Consider the following 25,926-nt stretch of genomic DNA (forward strand, 5'->3'; position numbering starts at 1 on the left):
AATTGGTGTTGCTCCTGATTCCAAGAAGAGGCCCCAGGTTTCAGCCTTACCTCTCTGGGTTTCTGCCTTCCTCATCTTGTCCCCTTAAATCTTCATTGACTTTTTGGCTCTCCAGTACTTTTAAGCATATATTTTTTTAAACTTTGTCCAGTTTTTCTAGATATATATATATATATATGTATACATATATATATATATTTTTTTTTTTTTTTTAAGAGAGCAAGCACGTGCATGACCAGGGGAGAGGGGTAGAGGGAGATAATCTTAAACAGGCTCCACGCCACTCTGCACAGAGCCTGACATGGGGCTCGATCCCACAACCCTGAGATCATGACCTGAGCCAAAGTCAAGGGTTGAATGCTCAACCTTGGAAGGTTGAGCCACCCAGGCACCCCTCTAGTTATCCTTCTGATTCAAATTATAAAGTCCTCCAAGACTGGAAGAAAAACCTAGGGCTGAGAGAGGGACAGCCCAACATTTCGAATTCCTTCAGGCAGAAGGGGAGCTGAGAAGAAGATCAGATAAAGGAAGGAGAAAAGTTAAACAACAAAAATAGGGGAGAATGGTGTCCTGGGGCTAAAAGAATAAAGCAGTGACCTGTTGAGCTCTCAGATAACGTAAGGGCAGTTAGTTGGCCACTGGATTAGCGATATGGAGGCCATAGCTGACATTGTCCATAGCAGATTCCCGTTCACTTTAGTAAGAAGACTAGTTTGAAAGAAGAATGGGAAGTGAGGAAGTGGATATGATCAGTGTAGACAACTCTATTGGTTTTTGCTGTGAAGCAGAGAGAGAGAGGGAGTGGTTGCTAGAGGGATGTGGAATCAAAAGAGAGAACTTCATGCCCCCCTCCCCATGATTGGGGGTGTGATCTGAAGGAGAAGAAGAAAATAATGGTGTGCATGTATGTACTTTTTTTTTTTTTTTTAAAGAGAGGGTCCCTAGGACGCAGGCTTAAGTTAAACCGAGTTTAAATTTCATCCTGCCACTTAATGGGTGTGTTTGGGGGCAAATTATCTAACTGCCATTCTCTGATAGAAATAATTCCTATTCCCTACAGTTGTGAATACAAACTTAAATATGAAATATATATAAAGTGCCTGATTCATAGTAAGTAATGAATCCCCTGTAGTTACTGATTTTGTTGTTACCTTTAAATCCTGAAGAATCTATGTTCAGAAACAATTAAGAACTATTTATTTATTTATCTATCTATCTTAAGAACTCTTTATGCATAGAGACCTGTTTCTTAGCAATAGCCAAGTCCTGACTGTTGCTGGGCTTTGCTTCCCCAGGGCTTTACCACGCTACTTGCTTGCCGTTTTCCAGTGTACTTATAGTCAGTCATACTTCAGCTGATCAGCTTGAAAGATCTTGCTCTCCTCCCATCCCCCATCATCTTCCAAGGCCAACTTACCTTTCAGACTCCAACTCGAGGATCACCCCTTCCCTGAGACCTTTCCCTACACATGCTTTCCCACATAATTCTGTGGTTCACCCCTGCCTTTCTTCCTCTGTGGCCTCATTTTAGCCTGTCACTACCCTACCACTCTTCTTTCGATTTGGTTCACAGAGCTGTCGGTCTCTACTGGCCTGTAATATCTTTAAAAGTAGTAAACATTCATCTTTGGCTTTTATCCCCAGCACAATACTTGACCCATAGTAGGTGTTCAATAAGCTGTTGTTGAATAAATTAATATATGTGTGAATGAATGGTTAATATATTATCATCACCACTGTTACAGCTTTGCATATTTTAATGCTTAATCACTTTATTTATTAATTACTTGCCAAGAGTATTATTTTACAAAGAATACAAATCATAAAATCAAATAAATATGTGAGGCTTGGGCTTGTTGGGTTCCCCTCCCCGCCCCCTGGGTTAGAAGAGCATTATTTTGTGAAAGAGGTTTGAGACAGAAATTACAAATAGACACTGTTCCAAAAAGCCACTTACACTCAAGGTATCAGAAATTTGGAATATACTCTCTAAAACAAGTCATGTTTTGTAAGTGTTAGTGGTAGTAAAGATGATTATTAAAATAAGAATAATTGGATTTCGGATCTGTACTTACAAAGTTTGTTTAAATCATAATGTCATATAACTTGAGAACTAGTTTCTGGGGAGACTTGGAATAGGGCAGTGATGACATTGGAAGACTGCTTATTCCACCTTCCAAGTGGCTGGATTTTCCCATAGAGATCCCCTGCACCCCTCTGCTTTTCTCTGTTTTCAGTTCTATTTTGGATTGTAAAGATTATTCCAGAACTCTAAATTTTTAACTTTCCTCCCATAATGGGAACAGTGGGGCTGTGCTGGGTAATTGGGATGCAATGAGGAGCCTTGGGACAACCATTTGTATGAATGTGTAATTTCTGCAACTCGTTTTCTGGTGTTAAAGATGGGCTTAAAGAGTTGCCTTTAAATCCAGTTCCTATGTCCAGGGAAGTCCAAGGATGAGAGTCTTGTGACTTATTCTGCATAGTGGGAAGGATTTTGATGATGGATAAGCACCCAGATGAAGGTTCCAGTATCTTAAAGAAGAAATTATGTTGTGGAGGGACGCCTGGGTGGCTTAGTCAGTAAGCGTCTGCCTTTGGGTCAGGTCATGATCCCAGGGTCCTGGGATCGAGTCCTGCATTGGGCTCCCTGCTCAGCAGGGAACCTGCCTCTCCCTCTGCCTGCCGCTCCCCCTGCTTGTGCTCTCTCTCTCTGACAAATAAATAAAGAAAATCTTTCAAAAAAAGAAAGAAATTATGTTGTGGAAAGATTGTGAGGAAGAAGAGAGAGCTAGGTTTTTGTCCATCCTAATGCTATCACTTTCATCCAAACTGTGTAGGAGTTTAAACAAATTTTGGGCTTTAGTTTTTTCTATCTGTAAATCAAGGTGATTGAGCATTTCCTGACCTTTATAAATTTGTGAACCCTTTTCCAAGTAATGATCCATGATTCCCTCATTGAAATTTTGAAAATTATTTTGTCATCTTTACATGGTATATGTGATATAATATTATATGTTATATTAAAGATTATATAAGGTTTATTTTAGTAATACTCTTACAGTTATAAAAATTTTTCTGTTTTCTCTGCATAACAGGTAATATATTTTGTTTAATTACATAAAAAATTATTTGTAGAGAAATTTTAAGTGTTTATTATGTTCCTTTATGTGTTAAGGCATCAAAAAGTCAAAAACTTTTCATATCTGGATGTCTGGAATTCTTGGATTTTTACCACTAGGAAAATCTCTTTTTGTTCCTGTTTGGTTTCTAAAGAGTAAGATAAGAAAGAATGTTTCAGGGTTCAATTTGCAAGCACTTCTCTATGATCTCTCACTGCAGGTGTGGATAACCACTTAGGATAAAGTGATCTTTATATTGTTTCTTTTAATCTTCTTTTCCCTGAAATACCAGAGACATCTTGATTTGTTGCATAAGAAATTTGATCAGATAAATGCAATTCACAGAAAAGTTCAAAATTTTGTCATCCTTATGCTTCCTGTCTTTTTTCTGTAGTTCATGTGAATAAATTCAACACAAATATACTAAAAATAACTAAAAACGCTATGTAAGTGTCAAAACCACAGCCACTAGCAATGTCCATCTGAATGATAAACTGACTATGTACCTATCTAGGAGGCAGCTTCTTGCCACTCACAAGAAATACACAACAGGGCTCTCAAAATTTTGTCTTAAAAGGCTACACAATTGGAACTTTTAACAATAAGTTTTAAAATAGGTGGAAATTGGTACTTCCGCCTTTAGCAGCCTGAAATCGAAATACCTTTACCTGTCTAGGCTGGTGGTCAGATGATGTAGAGAAATAATGAAGACACTGGAAGTGTCTTCTAGCTGCATGCTTTCTGGCCAACAGGAAAGAATATTCTAGTGTTGTGGTATGAGGGGATGAACAGTCTATCTGTGCATATTAGAGCCGTGAGCTTCATTCACGTGGAGTGTTCCATCTGAGCAACAGTGGTGGAAAAGCTGTGTGATGGCAAGTGCTCCTCAAAACCACACACAGGAGCAAGTGCTCCTCAAAATCTCCTCTTTATTCCTAGACATGTTACTTTAAAAAAAATTGTTGTTGTTGGTTTATAAACTTTTTGTTTTGGAGTAATCCCTAAATTAACAGGTAAGTGTCAAAGATAAGATGGAGAGATCCTGTATAGCCTTCATCCAGTTTTTTCTAATGTTACCATTTTACAGCGCCGTGTGATTGATTTGTCAAAACCGAGACTCAACATTTGTACATTACTATGAATTAAACTCGAGTCTTCATTGGGATTTCATGAGTTTTCCACTTACATGCTTTTCCAGGATCCCATCCAGGATATACCACATTGCATTCAGTCTTCATGTCTTACTCTTAGTCTCTTTTGGTCTATGGCATTTTCTCAGTCTTTCCTTATTTCCATGACCCTGACAATCTTGAGGAGTACTAGCCAAGTACTTTGTAAAATGTCCCTCCATTTGGGTTTGTCTGATGTTTTTCCCACGACTCAGCTGGGGTTGTGGGTTAGACCCCCACAGAGGTGAAAAGGTATTCTTGCCACTTCATATCAGGGGTATATATGCTTTCACTGTAATATCAGTGGTAACGTTAACCTAGATTACCTAACTAGCCAACATAGCAGTTGCCAGGTTTCTCGACTGTGGAGTTACTGTTTTTCCCCATTTCATACTGTTTTTTGGAAGCAAGTCACTAGGTCCAGCCCACATTTGGGGTTGGGGGATTGAGAAGTAAACTCCCATACCTGGAACAGGGGATACAAAGATACTTCTTTGGAATTTTCCCTCTAAGAAACATTACAGATAGACCTGCTAACAGGACTCTCTTCAGTGTTAATTCGTTTCCTCTCTCCTGAGGCAAAACATGGTATGCATGTTCACGGAAATATCCAACTCAAATTATGCCTGTGACTAGATTTGACTGTATTTTCACCACTGATTATAAAATTCAGACTGCAAATGTTACGTGAATAAAGTATTCCTTATTCTTGTTTGTTTTCATGATACAAGTAATGAAGAACAACTTAACGAAGAGTAGGCAGACTATAGAATTCTGGCATCTTTCCTTTACTATTTAAATGAAGTTCTTTTGTTTTTGTTTTTTAATGAAAACCATCTTGAATTTTTATCCAGATAAAACTTGGACTGCTTCTAGCTCCCAAACTTTTTTATTTTTTATTTGTATTTTGCTTCTGCTGTACTCTCTTTTGAAGGATGCAGTCAGTAATTCTACCACCTGCTTTGCAGTCTGCTGGTAACATAGGACATGATTAATTCAGTCTAACAGGATTACTAATATTGTTGCTTATAATCTCTACAGAAGCCATGTTAGAATAGCATAGGTTTCCTATAGTTTTACTTTGTTATTTTTATTTTTTTAAAGATTTTATCTATCCATTTGACAGAGAGAGAGAGACAGCGAGAGAGGGAACACAAGCAGGGGGAGTGGGAGAGGGAGAAGCAGGCTTCCTGCCGAGCAGGGAGCCCAATGTGGAGCTCGATCCCAGGACTCTGGGGTCATGACCTGAGCCGAATGCAGACGCTTAACGACTGAGCCACCCAGGCGCCCCTTTCCTGTAGTTTTAAAGATGCATGTGAAAGAGTTATGTTTTGTAATAAACTGTTTTGATCTTTTCCTAACGGTCAGGTTATTGCAAAAGCACCATAATTATTTATAAGGCATAGAGAATATTTCCATGAGCAAGATTATCTATTTGTTTGAAAAATCAATGAATCGGTTTAGTTTACAGACTTTAGAAATTTAACTTTATTGAGATGGACTTTATACACAATAAGACGTACACCAGTATGGGCACTCTGTCAGGTACCCTGCGCATTCCCCAATCTTCTTATGAGTACCCGGGAGAGGCCTGAGGGGAAACCTTTCTAGTGAGTGCAAAGACCCCTTTGGTCAGGTGTTCTTAGCCACGTCAGACTCACATACTGTCCCACACGTGGCTTGTGGCAGTTTTTTAAAATCGTAGCCAGCGTCTTACCAGCTTTGATTGCAGCTGGCCCTTGTCCTCCAGCGCACTGCCACAAGTAAGCTAGGTCATGCATCCTCTCTAGCCAACCTCTAGTGATTCCTAAAATTCCCATGTGTGGGACAGTGACTTACCAGACAGGATTGCCTTTGCATTTGGAGTCTTGCCAGATTTAAATCTGACAAGTGAGCCCACAGACATATCCAGAGTCTGTCTGGTTTCTTCTTGCCTGACAAACTGTCCTTCTCTGGGGGCTCGTTCTCCAAGTTCAGCCACGGGTCCAAGATATGAAAGTGACCTCTTCCTGTTTCATTCTTTCACGTCTCTCTGTGTTCGCAACTCTTACATGGTTTCAATAGAAATGTGCTTTGTTGAGGTTTATGTGGGGATTTGCTGTGCTCTGGGCAAGAATGAAGATCTTCTACATCCTTCCTCATCCACACCAAAAGCAGAACTTGCTTGTTCATTTTTCAGCTATTCCATATTCTGCCTGAACTTTTTCTACTAAATAAAGATACGTATCTGCAGATTATGTGAATTCTTAGAAAATACCTACTTGGTGTTTATGGTGTAACATAAAATCAGTTTTCTTACTAAAATTGGGTAGAAGCTCTCTAATGAATGAGCAGTGCAGGATTTATTATGGTGTTTTCAGGAAGAGGAAGAAGTTTACAGATTTAAGCACAGTAGGCTTAGTGAAAGGAGAGAATTTATTCCTTATTTGTGCTATTTTTTTGCAACTTCCCTGTTGTTTCTGCCTCCATATTTTACTGATTATCAGTATCTCTCAGGTCACAAGGAAAATTAATTGATTATACTGTACTTTAAGATATTACATTTTTAGATTTTTGCTTACTTTATATTAAGTAGTATGTAAGAGGTAGTTTTGTTTTTTTTAAAGGCAGATCCCCTTTTTTTTCTAGTCACTTTATTCTTAAGCTTTGGAAGTTAACAGAATCATAGCTTTATTTTCATCCTTCCTTGTATATTTTCTTAATAACTGCTTATAGGAAAATTGTGTATATTAGAATCCTCTTAGATCTATACTAAACATCATTATGGTACAGCTATAAAATGGAACTTTCAGGGCACCTGGGTGGCTCAGATGGTTAAGCGTCTGCCTTCAGCTCAGGTCATGATCCCGGAGTCCTGGGATCGGGTCCCGCATCGGGCTCCCTGCTCCTTGGGAGCCTGCTTCTCCCTCTGCCTCTCTCTCTCTCTCTCTCTGTCTCTCATGAATAAATAAAATCTTTAAAAAAAATGGAACTTTCACTATGAAGTTCTCTCATGAAGTATAATAAAGTGTTTCTTTTGTTAACAGGTTGTCATAGTGTTAATAAATTTCTCAAGCATTTAATAATTTTTTTATATATCTTAGTATTATTCTTGAGATTTCTTTTTGTAAATATATATGTAATTACAAGTGTAGAAAAGTGATATCCCTTTTAGAGGAAGAATTTGTTAAAACAAAAAAGTCATAACCATAATTTAATTCACATAACCAAGTTAAGACATGTGGTATACTTTGAACAAAACATTCTAAACTAAAAATTCTGGCTCCGTATTTGACTTCTTGAAATAAAGTGTATAATCAAAACAATTGGAATTATTATAGACTATAATAATCTAGTGGTTATTTAAAACAGAATTATACCTTTGGGGCTGTTTTGACTTTTTAAATAGTGGTATTTATCTAAGAAAAGATGTCATTCATTATATTTTAGTGATGTATTTCACTCTTATAGATATCTGAAAATTCTTCTGAGGGCTTATGATTAACATTGTCCCTGAGAAATCTTACAGCTGTTTAGTACTGATGCTTTGGGAATGGAAGTATTAGAAATAGTTACAGCAAATGCATATTAGTTCTCATATATATATATAGTAAATTTTTAGAAAAAGAAATTTAGGGGCACCTGGGTGGCTTAAACAGTTAGGCATCTGCCTTTGGCTCAGGTCATGATCTCGGGGTCCTGGGATCAAGCCCTGCATTGGGCTTCCTGCTCAGCGGGGAGTCTGCTTCTCCCTCTCTCTCTGCTGTTCCCCCTGCTTCTGCTCTCTCTGTCAAAAATAAATTAAAAAAAAATCTTTATAAAAAAAGAAATCGAAATAGAGAATGAAGGTAACATTACCACAGTTGATTTAGAAATAGAGAGTAATCAAGATCTTGACTTTTTATATGATTCACATATTACATGTTCTGACACAGTTTTTAGAGACACTAATATGCAATGTCATCATTACCATTGTGATACCTGGGGCTTGCCAAGCACTGTGCAGAAGAAAAATCTACATAATAACATTTCAACCCACAAGAGCTTAAAATATAGAAGAAGACAACATTGGCAGCCATCTGAGTACATGCCTTACAAGCAGATGAAGAAAAAACAAGAACCCAGTATCTGGGAAAAGGTGTCTAGCTGGATATACTGGAAAGAACTACTGAGGTTTTGGTAAAATAAGGCACAGTATTTTTTTTTTTTCTTAGATTGGAAAGCCTGGAGTTAGAATATCAGGTGCTGGTTTTTCTAGCTCATTCGTGAAATTTATATTCTGACAAGAACTAATCGAAACTATGCCTTATCGAAAAACTATCTTCTGTCCCCGCCTTTCTGTTTGGAAACTTTCATCTTTCACATGCTACTTCCCCTGGAATGGAAATACCAAAATGTTTCTTGAAAATGGTAATTTAGTAGTTAACGTGTGTGTGTGTGTTAATTTGTATGATAACACTTTTTTTTAAAAAAGACATTGTAAGATACTTTTAAAAATTTGTTTGCCCAAGAGACTGTACATACGCTACGTAATACTTCCCCCGTCCCATTAACTATTCTTAACTTGTCAAGGATCAAAGCTAGTGGGAATGGTAGAAGTTCATGAGCCATTCTCATCCCTTGAGAAAAGTAAAAAAATCCCAGTCAGTCTTTACTAGCTACTTGGTATGCTTCACTGGTTCTAATACTTCTTTTTCTCCCTGTCAGTTCATATGTGGTAGATTCTCTGAATTGCATAAAATGCCCAATGCTTCTTAGAGCTTTCACTTTAAGTAATAACATGCAAAAAAAAACCAGAATGGTGAAACCTTTTTACACAACATACAGATTTCCTTCAAGCAATACTTTTAGTTTAAAACCATAACCGGGGCACCTGGGTGGCTCAGACGGTTAAGCGTCTGCCTTCGGCTCAGGTCATAATCCTAGGGTCCTGGGATCGAGCCCCGCATCTGGCTCCCTGCTCCGCGGGAGGCCTGCTTCTCCCTCTCCCACTCTCCCTGCTTGTATTCCCTCTCGCTGTCTCTCTCTCTCTCTCTGTCAAATAAATAAAATCTTAAAAAAAAAAATTAAAAAAAAAAAAAAACCATAACCAAGGGCGCCTGGGTGGCTCAGATGGTTAAGCGTCTGCCTTCGGCTCAGGTCATGATCCCAGGTTCCTGGGATCGAGTCCCGCATCAGGCTCCCTGCTCCTTGGGAGCCTGCTTCTCCCTCTGCCTCTCTCTCTCTCTCTGTCTCTCATGAATAAATAAATAAATAATCTTAAAAAAAATAAAAATAAAACCATAGCCAACCCTTTTTTCCACATTTGTTTTCAACTTTGTTTCAAAATATTGATATACTAAAAAGGAAGTGTATAAACAAAAAATTTCTGTTCTAACAGAACAGAACAGACTTAAGTACTAGCAAAAGTCATTAACTTTTCTGTAGTAGTTGGCTAATAAACTGATAGCTGATAGTACAAATTTCTTTTTTTTTTTACAAATTTCTTTTTGTATTTTTCTATGTTTTTCATCTATCCCCTTTTAAAACACCTTTTTCTTCCCCCATATAATTTTAGAAAGTTAATGGGAACTTTAGATACAATTTTAATGTAATTCCTTATCTTACTGAATTGAATACTGGGACCCAAGTGTGCTTAGAAAATATCTAGAGTAACACAACTAGTATCTGAAGTTCCCATTTATAATGCAGTTTCTTAACAATTGAATATGTAACATAGTGTAAATACAGATATTAGTAGTGTCTCACAGAATGAGTTCATGCATACAGTTATAAAAATTAAGTCTTATTACACGAGCTTTCCATTTCCAACAAATTCTCAATACCAGTGATTAAGTTTCGCTTCAGATTATGTGCTTTTGCTATTTCCCTTGACTGTTTATAACATTCATGACATACTTTTCGATTAACTGTGTTTTTCATTCACGAGTGTTATAGACGTTAAGGGCATTACAGTCGTTAAGAAGCTGGATAGAACATGTCCGAGGACAGGTGCCACTGTAAGATCTAGACTTTATCATATCTGTGATTGAAACTCACCACTTTCTAAATACTGTGCATGGCTTCCATTCTGTTTCATTGTAAAGTGGGTTAAAAATATATTCATGAACTTCCCTCTCTTTCATAACATAATTTTTTAAAATAGGAACTTTATTGCTAAATTTAAAATGCTGTGACTTCTTGAAGTTGTCATAGACAAGAATGTTTGCTATTTTTGGCTAGATAGACTTTTGGGACCTGCCCTACTGTGCTGTACTTCACAGTGTCCTATCAGACGTACCTCTCATAAAGAAGTCTTTGAGACTGAAATTTCCTTTGCCTTGAAATTTTATCTGCTTTACAAAATACTGTAAATTGTATTCAAGCCCTGTGCTTGTTCGTTTCCTTAGACGTTTTAACTCGGGGAATTCATCCAAATATTTACAGGAAAATAAATATAATACATTAAAATACAGTCAAATCTTTTAAGGCTTCTTAAATCTAAGTAATTAATAATGTTCTAAATGTTTTCTAGTATTCTGACATAACCATGTGAAAGGGCATTAAAATTCCATTTGTGTATTTTCTCCTGAGAAAAGAGATGGACTTTTTGCTGTGTTTTTTATTGGAAAAGACCTAGCTCCTTAGGATTTGGAGATTGGTTTTATAGTCAGTATAAAAACATTACCTTTTCACTACAGTGAGTTTACTTAGTGAAACTTTTTTTTATCCTAAATATCTAGTTTCTATAAATTGTTTCATAGATAATGAAAGTTTGTGTGTGTGTGTGTGTGTGTGTGTGTGTGTGTGTACAATTGGAACCTGTACTAAATTTATGAGATAACTGAAAGTGAATTTGCTTGAAACTCCTCATTCTATAACAAGCTGAGTATAGACTCAGGATACTTTCCTTATTCAGCCCTTAACTTGAAGTCTTCCTTTCTTGATTCATGGAGGGGATAGAATGAATCCATAGCCATCTCTATATTTTAATGTCCACACATAAAAATTCTGAAATTGGACAGTGAAAACCTTGGTCAGTTTTATAAAAAGGGATTACTGCCATGAAGTAGAAAGCTAACTACTTCGAGCCTTTTCTGCTTATGGTACACAGAAGGCAAATTACCAAGTGCTCCCACCTCTCATGATTGAACTTTTCCAAACCCAGTGGTACTGGCAAAGACAACCATGGTATTGGTAAAGACAATTTCATTGAACAGTCTAAAATTTTATCTCACTTTCTGGAAAAATAGAACAGATTCCCTCTAATAATAAAACTCCTTGATTGATCCCCACCCAAAAATGTGAGCATCCCAGAATGGCGACAACAAAAAACAAAAACTCATGGATAGATTCAGGTGAAGACCAAAGAATGCCTGCAGCTCCCAACACATCTTCTGTTGGAGTGTCCATTTTATAAATCATCATGCCTTAAGTAGCACTTCCTTGACTAAATATATACTTCCAGCTCTTCAGTTCTTTTTTCCTAGGTGTCTGGGGGCACAGTGCTAATTAGCAGTAGTAGAATGAAAAGATGTTCATAATCTTCATTTTTATGGTTACACAAATGATTAATTCTTGGCACTAAAACAGTCAAGGCAAGCGAAATTGTAAAATAAAATATGTTAATCCTGTTTTTTTCTTTTTATTTATTTAGCATTCAGTGGAGATACTTCACTTGAGACAATATGGGTAAGGACAGGGATAGCAATTTATTTCAGAAATAGTATATAAGTATTTTCCTAGTGTGTGTGTTTCACTGTTAATGTCAAAATACTCCTCATCTTATGATATTCAAGTGGAGAATTCTGAGAACTACACTAGCATGAAGATTGATGTTCTTTTTGTTTTCTTTCTTTTTTTTAAGATTTTTTAAATTTATTTTGAGAGAGAGAGAGATAGCAAGAGAGAGCACGAGCAGGGGGGAGGGAGAAGCAGGCTCCCCGTGGAGCAGGGAGCCCGATGTGGGGCTCGATCCCAGGACCCTGGAATCATGACCTGAACCAAAGGCAGACGCTTAACCGACTGAGCCACCCAGGCGCCCCTTGACATTCTTTTTCTGATCAGGTATTAATACTTTCATTCAGAAATTGCATTCAGAAAGTTTTAGCATTCACGTTGTTTTCCTTGGATATTAGCAACCACAAAGACTTCTTAGGAAATTTAACGTACGGATATTAAATTGTTTTAATCATCCCCAAGGCCATCAGAAAATGGATTTTGCGTGAGCATTTGGCAGTTTAATGATTGGAGTCTAAAACAGCTTCAGCAATAACTCAGTATGTGTTACAAGATTCTCATGTGATCAGGATACACCTACCTTTGCCCTAGTTTGTTCCAGCCACACCCGGGATTACTTAGAGTGATCTTTTTTTCTCTTCTGGAAACACATAAGAGTGTACATAAATGCTAGCAGGATTCTTTGTGATAAGAAAATCCCTCTTACCCTAAAAGGTTTGTTAGCCAGTGATCCCTCTGAAGCAAGTTCACATTTATTCGCATTTATTCAAATCTAACATTTGAATAAAGTTAGAAAAATAGAGATAGCATGGGAAATTCTAGCTCCAGGTGCATAAAATAGCAAGAAGCACAATAAAAATCTTGGGGGTTTTTTATTGCTAAATATCATCAGGTTTGGTATAAAATTGAGAAGGGTTTAATCCAAAGGATAATGTTTATTTCTTTACCTTAGATGGTTATTTTATATTATTTTAATTAATATATTAATTATAAAGATAGTCTGAAAAAGATGTATTTTACTTTAAATATTCTCATAAAGGAATAGAATGTCTCATTGGTCACATTTTGGGGGTACAAGGGAACCAGCTCTGAAAATAGTAGACAAAAGGAAAGAATCAAGGAATTATCTTCTTTCTCTTTTACAGATTCCTTTTTTTTTTTAAGATTTTATTTATTTATTTGAGAGAGAGAGACACAGCGAGAGAGGGAACACAAGCAGGGGGAGTGGGAGAGGGAGAAGCAGGCTTCCCGCTGAGCAGGGAGCCCGATGCGGGGCTCGATGTGGGCCTCGATCCCAGGACCCTGGGATCATGACCTGAGCTGAAGGCAGACGCTTAATGACTGAGCCACCCAGGCGCCCTCTTTTACTGACTCTAAAGCAGGGTAACCAAATAGATGATGCAGGAAAATTTGTGTTTAGAGAAGACTTCCAGCTTTAAAAAAAAAAAATGGAGGTGCGCCTGGGTGGCACCGTCAGTTAAGCCTCCAACTCTTGGTTTCAGCTCAGGTCATGATCTCAGGGTCCTGAGATTGAGCCAGGCATCCAGCTCCTCGCTCAGCGCAGAGTCTGCTTGACTCTCTCCCTCTGCCTGCCCCCCCTTTTTAAAATCTTTTTTAAAAAATGGAAAAGAGATAGAATTGACTCCACATTTTGCAATCCCTAATGAAATAATGGATCTAGACAGTGTTCATCAGTGGCTGCTAAAACTCTTAGAAGACTGATGGAGAAGGTGATAACACCTATGGACCTATTGATCATTCTTCCCACACAAAAGAAGAAACAATCAGGTATGTATCATATGCCTCCTAATTGGATGCAACAGGAAATACAAACATCATCTATAAAATTTTCATGCCAAAGGAAAGAATGTCCAATGGAAAAAAGACAGTCTCTTCAACAAATGGTGTTGGGAAAATTGGACAGCCACATGCAGAAGGATGAAACTGGACCATTTCCTTACACCACACACAAAAATAGACTCAAAATGGGTGAAAGACCTCAATGTGAGACAGGAATCCATCAAAATCCTAGAGGAGAACACAGGCAGCAACCTCTTCGACCTCAGCTGCAGCAACTTCTTCCTAGACACATCGCCAAAGGTAAGGGAAGCAAGGGCAAAAATGAACTATTGGGACTTCATCAAGATAAAAAGCTTTTGCACAGCAAAAGAAACAGTCCACAAAACCAAAAGACAACCGACAGAATAGGAGAAGATATTTGCGGATGATATATCAGTTAAAGGGCTCGTATCCAAAATCTATAAAGAACTTATCAAACTCAACACCCAAAGAACAAATGATCCAATCAAGAAATCGGCAGAAGACATGAACAGACATTTTTGCAAAGACATCCAAATGGCCAACAGACACAACAGCTCCACATCACTCAGCATCAGGGAAATCCCAGTCAAAACCTCAATGAGATATGACCTCACACCAGTCAGAATGGCTAAAATTAACAAGTCAGGAAACAACAGATGTTGGCAAGGATGCAGAGAAAGGGGAACCCTCCTACACTGTTGGTGGTGCAGCCACTCTGGAAAACAGTATGGAGGTTCCTCAAAAAGTTGAAAATAGAGCTACCCTAGACCCAGCAATTGCACCACTGGGTATTTACCCCAAAGATACAAATGTAGTGATCCGAAGGGGTACGTACACCCCGATGTTTATAGCAGCAATGTCCACAATAGCCAAACTATGGAAAGAACCAAGATGTCCATCAACAGATGAAGAAGATGTATATATATATACATATATATACACACACACACACACACACACACACACAATGGAATATTATGCAGCCATCAAAAAAACCACGAAATTTTGCCATTTGCAATGATGTGGATGGAACTAGAGGGTATTATTCTAAGCGAAATAAGTCAATCAGAGAAAGACGTATCGTGATCTCACTGATAAGAGGAATTCTTAATCTCAGGAAACAAACTGAGGGTTGCTGGAGTGGCGGGGGGGAGGGATGGGGTGGCTGGGTGATAGACATTGGGGAGGGTATGTGCTATGGTGAGTGCTGTGAATTGTGCAAGACTGATGAATCACAGACCTTTACCTCTGAAACAAATAATACAGTATGTTTAAAAAAAAAAGAAAAAGATAGTAGGAAGGGAAAAATGAAGGGGGGGAAATCAGAGGGGGAGACGAACCATGAAAGACTGTGGACTCTGAGAAACAAACTGAGGGTTCTAGAGGGGAGGGGGGTGGGAGGATGGGTTAGCCTGGTGATGGGTATTAAAGAGGGCACGTTCTGCGTGGAGCACTGGGTGTTATACGCAAACAATGAATCATGGAACACTACATCAAAAACTAATGATGTAATGTATGGTGATTAACATAACATAATAAAATTAAATTAAAAAAATTCATGCCAAAATATCAAACCCAGATTGCATTAAACTTCTTGAATCACCAGTTGATAGGAAGTAGAACTAAAGTGACAAGGTAGGGGCGCCTGGGTGGCTCAGTTGGTTGGGTGATTGCCTTCGGCTCAGGTCATGATCCTGGAGTCCCGGGATCAAGTCCCACATCGGGCTCCCTGCTTAGCAGGGAGTCTGCCTCTCCCTCTGACCCTCCCCTCTCTCATACTCTCTCTCTTTCATTCTCTCTCTCAAATAAATAAATAAATAAAATCTTTAAAAAATAATAAAGTGACAAGGTAACTGACACTGTAGTAATGCAATAATCAGGGTCCAGGAAGGGGGAAATACTATGGGAAAGATGACCCAGTTCCATCAATAAATAAATGGCAAGGAAAAAGAGGCAAGACTGTAGATGAGGAGCAATTTAATTAAATTTAAATGCAATTTGTGGGTCTTGTTTGTATCTTGATTCAAACAAAACAGTTGTAAAAACAAACTGGGTAGGAGACACTGGTGACATTCTCAACACTGGAAAATGGTGGATTAAAGAATTATTGTTACATTTGTCACATGTTCTATGGTTAGATAAGAGACCATATCTTTTAGATATACATACTGAAGAATTTATGAAGTGATATGTGGTGCCGTGAATTTACTTTAAGGTAATCCAGCTGAGGTGTAGGAGAGTTATATAGATGAAGAGATTGATAACTGTAAAACCTGAGTGGTGGGAATAGCAGTTTATCATACTGTCTTCTCTATTTTTCCATGTATCTGCCAATTTTTATAATAATCCAGAAATAGTGATAACTTTAGGACTGTCAGATAAATAAACATTGTAAACATCGGATACTTAATATTAAAAAGAGTATAATGTAGGGGCGCCTGGGTGGCTCAGTCGTTAAGCATCTGCTTCGGCTTAGGTCATGATCCCAGGGTCCTGGGATCGAGCCCCGCATCGGCTCCCTGCTCCATGGGAGGCCTGCCTCTCCCTCTCCTACTCCCCCTGCTTGTGTTCCCTCTCTCGCTGTGTCTCTCTCTGTCAAATAAATAAATAAAATCTTTAAAAAAAAAAAAGAGTATAATGTAGTATAGATACAAAAGAATCTTATAAAAATATTAGCAAACTAAGAATATATAAAAAGCTACTCCCCTCACCACCAGAGTGCAAGATCGACTTAACATTAGAATATCAATTTAATTCACTGATATCAGTGAATTTAAGAATATTAGATTAAAGGGGAAAAGTCATAATTACATCCATAGTTTCAGAAAAATCCAGTTGGTAAAACTCAGTCTCCATTCATAATTTTTATTTATGTATTTATTTTTAAAGTCAGGAAACTAGGAATAGAAAAGAACTTCTTTGATCTCATTACAGGATAGCTCTAAAATTTCATGCTCTTATTGAAAGTGTTCTCTTTGAAATTGGAAATAAGACAGGGCAGCTTGCCATCACCACTTTTATTCATTATGTAAAAATCAATTGTGTATCCAAAGCTCAGCACAGTCAATCAGAAACTAAAATGTTTTAACTACCATTTGCAGTAACATCACAAAATTTCAAGTATCTAGGGGTAAATGAACAAAACCTGTCACAAGCTCATTATGCAGTAAACTGAAAAATATTTTTTAAAGATTTTATTTATTTATTTGAGAGAGAGAGAGAGAGAGCACACAAGCAGGGGGAACAGCCGCAGAGGGAGAAGCCGATTCCCCGCAGAGCAGGGAGCCTGATGCAGGGCTTGATCCCAGAATCCTGGAATCGTGACCTGACCTGAAGGCAGACACTTAACCGATTGAGCCATCCAGGTGTGGTTAGCATTAAAGAGTCTGGTGATTTCAGTGGTTGGTGAGGATATAGAGCAATGTGAACCCTCCAAACTGCTGGTGGGAATGTAAATTGGTTGAGCTAGTTTTGAAAATTGTTGGGTATTATCTTGTAAAGTTGAAAATGAGCTTTTTCTGGGTGCCTGGGTGGCTCAGTTGGTTAAGCGACTGCCTTCGGCTCAGGTCATGATCCTGGAGTCCCGGGATCGAGTCCCGCATCGGGCTCCCTGCTCGGCAGGGAGTCTGCTTCTCCCTCTGACCCTCTTCCCTCTCGTGCTCTCTGTCTCTCATTCTCTCTCTCTCAAATAAATAAATAAAATCTTTAAAAAAAAAAAAAGAAAATGAGCTTTTTCTATGACTCAGGCATTCCATGCCACAATATATACCATACAGAATGTTCTTACTGGCATTCGTGATAGCCCTAAATTAGAGATAACCCAAATGTCCATCAACAGTGCAGTTGACAAGTTATATATCATACAATGGAATTCTACTCACAAATGAAACTGAAGAAATTCTAGCTATTCCAACAATATGGGTGAATCCTAAAAACAGAGAGAAAGGAAAAGCTAGATACAAGAAGTATATATTCTATGATATAATTTATGTAATATGTAATTTTATGTAATAAATTGTAGAATGGGATAAACTAGAGCACAGGTAACTGATCAAACCAGAAAAGCAAAGATGTGAGTACCATGAATATGATCAGGACAGTAGTTACCTTTGGGCAGTGGTGCTGGAGGGTTTCCGGGCCCTGGAAGCGTTTTATTTCTTGACCTGGTCAGTGATCACATGAATGTTGCTTTATAATATTTCACTAAAGTATAGTTTTTTGGGTTTTTTGCCTTATGTGCGTATTTTTTACAGTAATTTCTTTCAAGAAACACCTATAAATTCTGAGTTAAGGACATAGGCCCATTTTATAACTAGTACCTTGTTTTTTGTTTTGTTTTGCTTTTATTTGTTTAAAATTATTTATCTCTATCATCTTAAAGCATGGATTCTAAGTTTGTAATTGCAGTGGATAAATAAAACGTTTACATTGATTCACACATTAGAACCTTATTTAAAACAGACCTTATAAATCCTTAGAAGTTGTAACCTTGCACATTCTCATCTTACAGCAAAGTCTTCACCTATCATTACCTTGATTTTTCCAAAGATACATTAAACAAATCTGGTTGAAATAAGGTGCTAAGGAAAACCTTTCCTACGTGAATTTTGCTCTCTTTCAGTTTCACTCTTGAGAAATTTTTTTAGGTATAAAATTGTGGTGAAAGCTTTACCTCAATTCATTAACTAGAACTTATTTCTCTCTTAGACCATTAGGATTGTATAATCCTCTATCTTTCTAGCTATCTTTCCCCATTTTGAGTGCCAGTAAGCTCAGAGTCCAGTTTGTGACTTCTGTATAATCCTTGTATCACTGTATATTTGCACTTTATTTTTTTGCGTTGTGTTGACATTTTACTCTAATTTCCTTTGATCGTGATGTTTATTCTTTATAGATCGCCATCTTATTTGTAAGCATTTCGTAAAAGTACTTCAGATCCTTTGCACATTAGGAAGAACACGTGAATGAGCATTCAGACAAACAAGGGAGTGCGGGGTGACACGGGGAGCCTCGGAGACTCCGAAGACTGCTGGCCTTCCGTAGTTCCTGTGGATGAAGTAAAGTTCAAAAGTTTAAACCTGCCCTGCAGACTGTTTTTCTCTCCCTTAAAAAGGCTCTTGCTTGTCAAGTGAAAGTAAATATTTATAGTTGGCTATGGTAAAATGTTCTGGGGGTGAAGAAAATGATTTTAATAGAACTGTACCCTTAATGGGAGTGGATACAGAAATCCATTCATATGCAGAAGGGGGGGCCAGGGGAGCAATGGCCGGCAGCAGTGACTTAGTTAAGGGCAAAGTGCTTCTTAGTGTCCATTCAAAGGAAATACGTAATTTTTTTATCGGATGCCAGGCTATATGTATGCATGGGCCTTTTGAGATTTTTTTCTCTCGAACTGTTGAGGTACCTTTGTGGAAACAGGATTTTTAAGCTGATTTCAATGAAATGCACGTCCTTCTTTTCACGCTTTTCAGAGAGTGGCCGAGTAATGTGAGCAGCATGATATCATGGAAACAGCACGAGCTCTGTTGAAATATGGGCAAATTAGTTCATCTCTCTGCATCAACCCCAGGGCTTTTTTCAGCTGTCCCATGGGATGGAACACAGAGCCTGTAGTGGGTGTGAAGTGAGGTGAGGTGTATGAAGTGCCCGGCACGAGGAACGAGTCTCTGCGTGTTTATTTTCTGCTCTTCCTCTCACCACATTTTCAACGAGCAAAGTCAGCCTCCCCTGAGACAACACAGGACTTTTTAAAAATTATTTTCCTATTTTTTTTTCTTTATTATCATATGAAATCCTGTTTTTTTCCTTGAAACGTGAGGTTATGGCCGCATGATGCAAGGAAGTAATTTCTGGTGGTTCTTATTTTGAAAGAGAAGGCAAGTTGTTCTGTCAGTAGATGGATGTAGAGAGAGGGAAGCGTGGACAGTAATTTGGATGAGGGAAGAGAGGTGAGGAAAACAGTAGGTGGGGTAAGGAGTTAGGGCCGTTGTATCTTGAGAAAACACAAACAAACCCCCCATCATGTTAGGTGCTCTTTTTACACAACTAAATTTAAGTCAAAAGGAATAAAAATGACAGTGGTTGTGGGGGTAAACATGCAATGCAGAAAGCCTCCCCTTTTGCACAACTGCTTGCTTTATTGGGTCTTGAATAAAATCAAACAGGAAAGACTTTAGACCTGCAAAACTGCCAAAAATGTAGTGGTCTCTGGATCCTTGACAGTTAGACTGCCAGAATCATGCAGTATGTAAAATGGATGGAAGGAATCATTCTGCTGAGAAGCAAGTGACAGGTCTGGTGTATTTCAGTAATCCGAGAAGGTACCAGAACCACACTTTTACAGCTTCATTGGCTGGGTTCGTGTAGGGCTTCTCCACGGTTCTCATTACTAGTTAACCCTATTTATAAAGACCAGTATATGGAACTCCTAGAATTTCAAGCTAGACAGACCTTGAGGAATTGTCTGACTCCAGCTCTGCATTTTAAATTTGGAAACTGAGGCTCAGAGGCTGGAAGTGACTTCCCCAGAGTTGCATAGTGAGTGAGCATGAGAACTAGGGGCAGGGCTTGAGTCTCTGGACTCCTGAGCTAAATGCTACTAGCAGGAAAATAGGTTCTTTAAAAATGTAGTGCATTTCTACCCATTTAACATTAGTTTGCCCTACAAGTCAGTATCTTACAGAAAGAGAGAGAATAAGTAACTCCTATCCTTCTTTCTGTAGTTTAGCAAGAATTTATGCTTCTGACCTAAACTCTGCATCAATTGCTATGAGATACAAAGCAAGGAAGAGAATCGGATATCTTCCAAAAATGTTAACTACAAGTAAACAAAAAACCCTGCTGGACTTACTGTGCTGTAGCTCCCATTTCTCTGTGGAAGGGGAAAGTGAGAAGAGGTTCAAAAGAAAGAAAAAGGTTTTTTAGTGCAAGTGATTTCTACTTAGTAGGAGCTTCATTTTGTAGCAAGTTGAGTCTTGAGCATCACCTCCCACTGGACCCCGAAGATCTAGGAGGAGCTTCGGTCTGTGACCAGGCTTCCAATGGATTCGCCAAAGCAGCTTTACCCAACCTGGGCCCTGGGGTCATCTCAGATGCCCAGTGAAGAGAATTCCCAGGAAGGCTCAGGTGCCTCTCAAACTATCTCCGAAGTATTAACAAAGAATCTTGGTAAATTGACTCTCGACTCTAGTATCAAACTCCCTTCCCCTCTACCAGAATATCCATCCCAGCAGCAGGGCAGAGAGAAGAAACCACAGGGGCTGGTTGAGCGCATCCTTAGCAGCAGCAGGAGGAGGACTGGAGTAAGGACTTTGTTAACTGCTCGGAAAGAAAGGATGGCAAGGATGATTCGAATGATTCAGTACCAGCGCTACCTCAGCCCAGGGCCCCAGCTTCAAAAAGATCCACAGCAGAAGGAAGCTGAGGAGGGTGAATCAAGAGTAGAAAGATTTGGATGTCGCTGTCATTATTGCCTTTATCATAAAGATCTTTCTGAGGAAACCAGCATGGAGAATAATTATGACATAGAGCCAGTGTAAATATAAACTTTATTCTTGTATGGTTTCTTCTTAACTAGTGATTTTAGGATCATTTTGCAGCAGCTTGGGAAAGCTGCTCTATGTTAGGGCAAACTATAATATTTTGGTAATCTATGATATTATAAAGTCTTTTTTGTATCTTTTCTACCTTCATACCAGTAATTTGTGAGGAATCCTGTAGTTTGCATTTGAATGACTTCAGTATACGTCCACCTTTTGATTTGACCTAAGAAAGCACTAATAGGTTTTGAGTGTTGCCTGTGTGTTTGAGAGGCCTGAAGTCATTAAGACAAGACCTAACCTCAAAAATTGGAAGCCAAGTAACTTGTGCAGAAGGAATACACAGAAAACTTTGGGTGGTTTGGTTAGAGCATGATTAGGGCAGATGTGTATGCTAGATTTTGTGGTTTTCAAAAATTGTAATAAAATTTTTTTGTGCTATTTCAATTTTCAGTAGCAAATGTGTGTGTAGAGGGTCTTATTAAAATTGACTTATTTGAATACTTCTTAAAAAATATTTATGAATAGATTTATTGTTTGTTGATAAGATGAAATAGCCTACAGCAATTGCTGTCTAACTCAAAAGGATTTTTATGGATGTGATTAATTATCCATAGGAATAACCACATCTTCATTATTCAGTATGCATTGTACCACCACGTATATGGAATGAAGTCAGTAGGAAAGTACTCTGTCTAAACTACCTATAAAGAAAATCTTCCTATTGCTAAAAATCATCTACAAAATTGTCTAAACGTTGTGTAATGTAGGTTATATAATTTTCTAGAATCACCATCTAAAATTTGAGGTGTCTCGGGTGTCTGGGTGGCTCAGTCTGCCTTCGGCTCAGGTCATGGTCCTGGGGTCCCGGGGTCCTGAGTCCCACGTCAGACTCCCTGCTTAGTGGGGAGTCTGCATCTTCCTCTGTCTCTAGCTTGCTCTCTCTCAAATAAATAAATAAAATCTTTTAAAAAATAAAATAAAATGTGAGGTGTTCCTCCTAATACCTAAGTCCTTAAAGTATGTATATCGATATACAGTATTTCTCTGTTTGTATTTCCTGAACCCTCAGGCTGCCAGGTTTTTATTGTTTGTTTCTGTTGTTACCAGCAACAGAGCAGGAAACATCAGAGATGAATTCAAATTAGTTTGGCTACTTGTGAGCTACATTGATTGCCCTATTTTTTTTTTTTTTGGACAGAATAAAAATGAGGTAAAAAAATCAAAGGAAGATAAGAATTGGGGCTTATCAGATGCATCCAATTAATCTCTGTTTGCCCATTACTCAGATGAAAATTTATAATCAATATCATGGTAAGAATTTGTCACATGGACTTTCAATCCACTTAATTAGGTATATAGAGAGTAGGGGTGTATGTGATATTTAAGAGATGAATGTGAGTTTGGACTTAAACTGTGTGACTTTGGCAAATTAATTAACCCCTATAAATCTTTTTTTGCTGATATTTAAAATTGGGATACATAATACTCTTGTAAGATAATGTGTATAATGTGTTAAGCAGAGTGCCTAATATGTAGTGAGCTCTGAATAGATATCAGCTAATATTACTTAAGAAAAGGCATGATTCTCTTTTTTGTATATAATCACATATTCTTATAAAATGCATTTCTACTTTACAGAGTTGCACACATTCCCCCTCTCCCCCCACCACCATCATCTGAAAGAGAAAATTGGGACTAGAGTTTAAGCATATACAAATAAAAAACTTGAAAGGGACATTTCTTTTTTGCTCAAATTGGATTCTATGTTTCTGTTAATATTTAAGTTTATAAAAACAACTTCTTTTCCTTTTGATGTAAAGTCAAAAATAAAATCTTAACATGAAAGAGTATTTTGTGCGTTGCGAAAGTAAATATGAAATTCAGAATTCTGAAACTTAATTTTCAGGTTTTGCCTCATATCTGTGGTGAGATTGCAAAGCTCCCACTAACCAGAATGTGGCTGGTGCAAACACTAGTGTTTCAGTGTTTCTCAGAGCACATTTCCTCCTGGTGTTAGGCTGAAACCACTTCTTTGTGCTCACACGATCACAGGGTCAGCCTGCTTCCCCTGGTTCCTCACACAGCATCTTGAGACCCCATTCTCCTCCTGAGTGGTCTCTGGTTGCACTTGACCTTTGAGAGTCAATACCTGGAGTTGTTCCTAAGAAGCTATTTGTGAGATATACCTGGTTTGCCAGAGTACGATTGGGATCACTGTCCCCTTTTGTATGAACGCTACATTTTCAAAGGTGGACATAGTAACCTCAGTGCCTTACAGACTCTCACGTATTACTTGAGAAAGCTTGTGCTTATGAATCTTTGGCCTTCCTTGACTATTCAGTTTATTATAGCAGCCCTTTGTGTAATGGCTTTTAGTTTATTTGTATTTTTCTCCTAGTTCTGCGAGCTTTTCCAATGGTTTATTTACCAAAGCCCTGCCCCATAGCATCTAGTAATAAATAAAGAGTGACAGTACTCTCTTTCTTTCCATAGGAGTGTTGTCATTGATAACAAAACCTCTAAAAAAAAATGATGTTTGACTTCAAAACAAAAGGCAGAAAGAGTTCATGTGTTAGGCAGCTGTGGTAGAAGCAAAGAATGTGGACTTTTGAAAAACAAAAACTTGGTTTCAAATCTGAAACTTGTCACTTACTTACTGTCTCATCTTGGCTAAATCTCCCAGTCTCTCTAATCTTAAATTGTTGTGTTTGTGAAATGGAGAAGATAGCTTCCTTCATGGGCTGAGAGCATAAAATAATATGCACAAGCAGAGTTTATTAACTGAAATCAGTACCGAATAAATGGAGCTCATTAATGCACACGGGATACATCTCATCTCTGTGCTAAAGGACACATAAGCAGAAGGTTATCTTCGTTCAAGCATTTAACAACAAAATAGCATTTTCAAAAGTTTATTTACTCATTTATTTTGGGGGGCAAGCAGAAGGGGGCAGAGGGAAAGTGAGAGAGAGAATCTTTTTTAAGATTTTATTTATTTGAGAGAGAGAATGAGAGAGGGCATGAGAAGGGAGAGGGTCAGAGGGAGAAGCAGACTCCCCGCTGAGCAGGGAGCCCGATGCGGGACTCAATCCCAGGACTCCAGGATCATGACCTGAGCCGAAGGCAGTCGCTCAACCAACTGAGCCACCCAGGCGCCCGCGCGAGAGAGAATCGTAAGCAGGCTGTCCAGGACGGAGCCCACCAAGGAGCTTGATCCTAGGATCTTGAGATCATGACCTGAGCTGAAATGAAGAGTCGGACTCAACTGAGCCACCCAGGTGCCCCTAAAAAGTTTAATTTTAACTCTGCTATAATAAACCTTGAAGTTTTCATCTTTATGTGTTGGACCCAAATGTACAATTTTGCTATAAAAATTTAAGGATATGGGATGCCTGGGTGGCTCAGTTGGATAAGCATCTGCCTTTGGCTCAGGTCATGATCCTGGAGTCCAGGGATCGAGTCCAGCATTGGGCTCCCTGCTTCCCCCTCTGCCTGCTGCTCCTCCTGCTTGTGCTCTCTAGTTCTCTCTCTCTCTCTCTCTCTGACAAATAAATAAAATCTTTTTTAAAAATTTGAGGATTTGATGAATTATAAAAAAGTAAAAATTAGAAAACTCTGGATAAACTGGACCATGAAAATAATGTCATGGTCCAGTTACAGTGCAACAAAAATGTGGCATGATTTTGAACATTTATGAAAACTAAGAGAAGGAAATTGATTTTCTTCATTCTAGTAATGTGCTTTTTTGAAGACATGATAAAAATGGACCTCTAGAAATAGAAATGTAATTCTAACATATTATTTTTCTCTGCTATGAACAGTATTTATACATCATAATACAATAAACAGGTTATTTGCCTTTAATTTTTAGAAACAACTTAAAGCATAGAAAGGTGAGTCAATAATTTGAAAACAAAACATAAGATGATGGTCAGAAGTTAGGATGCAGAAGGAGGTTGGTGACTTGGTGGGAAGAGAGGGTCACTAGTAATCTGGGTTATGTGGTGAGTTAAAAATTGATGTAACACCAGATAGAGCTTGAAGTGCATTATTTAAAGTTAAAAGTGACCAGTAAAAGAATAAAACTAGGGGCACCTGGGTGGCTCAGTTGGTTAGGTGTCCCAACTCTTGATTTTGGCTCAGGTCATGATCTCAGGGTTGTGAGGTCAAACCCCACATTGAGCCCCACGTAGGGCTCCAAGCTGGGCTGAGAGCCTGCTTAGCTTCTCTGCCCCTAACTCTTCCCTCTCTGCCTCCCTCTCTAAGAAAAAAAAAAAAAAAAAAGAATAAAGTTAAATGTAACTATAAAAATTATAAGCAGGGAGAAGGATGATAAAGGGTAATGTGAGTTAAGTTAGTTTTCATTCTTAGTTGGAAGTCAGTGGATGTTGCCTGAAGCTCATGAACTAAGAACTCTGACTGTATTATTTAGATTTGTGAATCTAAATTCTCAGGAAAGTTAAAAACAAATGGCCAAAGATGACCTTTGAGAGTAGTACTGAAGAGGGGCAGGTATGGGCTAGAGCCCATTGTTTTTCATTATAAGTCACTCTATGTAGTTGTAGTAATATTTTT

The 25,926-nt window shown here is 38.3% G+C and overlaps 3 protein-coding genes across 8 annotated transcripts in view; 2 read left to right on the forward strand and 1 right to left on the reverse strand.

The window, feature by feature from the left end:
- The window catches only part of NT5DC1 (5'-nucleotidase domain containing 1), a 150,280-nt gene that overhangs the window by 59,660 nt on the left and 64,694 nt on the right, over positions 1 to 25,926 (forward strand). The gene's annotated exons all lie outside the window — the stretch shown is intronic.
- Positions 1 to 25,926, reverse strand: part of COL10A1 (collagen type X alpha 1 chain) — a 154,066-nt gene that overhangs the window by 43,950 nt on the left and 84,190 nt on the right. The gene's annotated exons all lie outside the window — the stretch shown is intronic.
- On the forward strand, positions 20,851 to 21,348 carry LOC141372905 (developmental pluripotency-associated protein 3-like). The gene has a single exon (XM_073893496.1). The coding sequence runs from the start codon at positions 20,851 to 20,853 to the stop codon at positions 21,346 to 21,348; it is 498 nt and encodes a 165-aa protein (XP_073749597.1).

The sequence above is a fragment of the Callorhinus ursinus genome, unplaced genomic scaffold (genome assembly GCF_003265705.2).
Source record: "Callorhinus ursinus isolate GAN/ISIS: 27379988/994484 unplaced genomic scaffold, GSC_fseal_2.0 scaffold6, whole genome shotgun sequence".
Taxonomy (NCBI): Eukaryota; Metazoa; Chordata; class Mammalia; order Carnivora; family Otariidae; genus Callorhinus; species Callorhinus ursinus.

Coding starts and splice junctions, on each gene's coding strand:
- LOC141372905 (XM_073893496.1), top strand. CDS start 20,851: ATGGATTCGCCAAAGCAGCTTTACCCAACCTGGGCCCTGGGGTCATCT.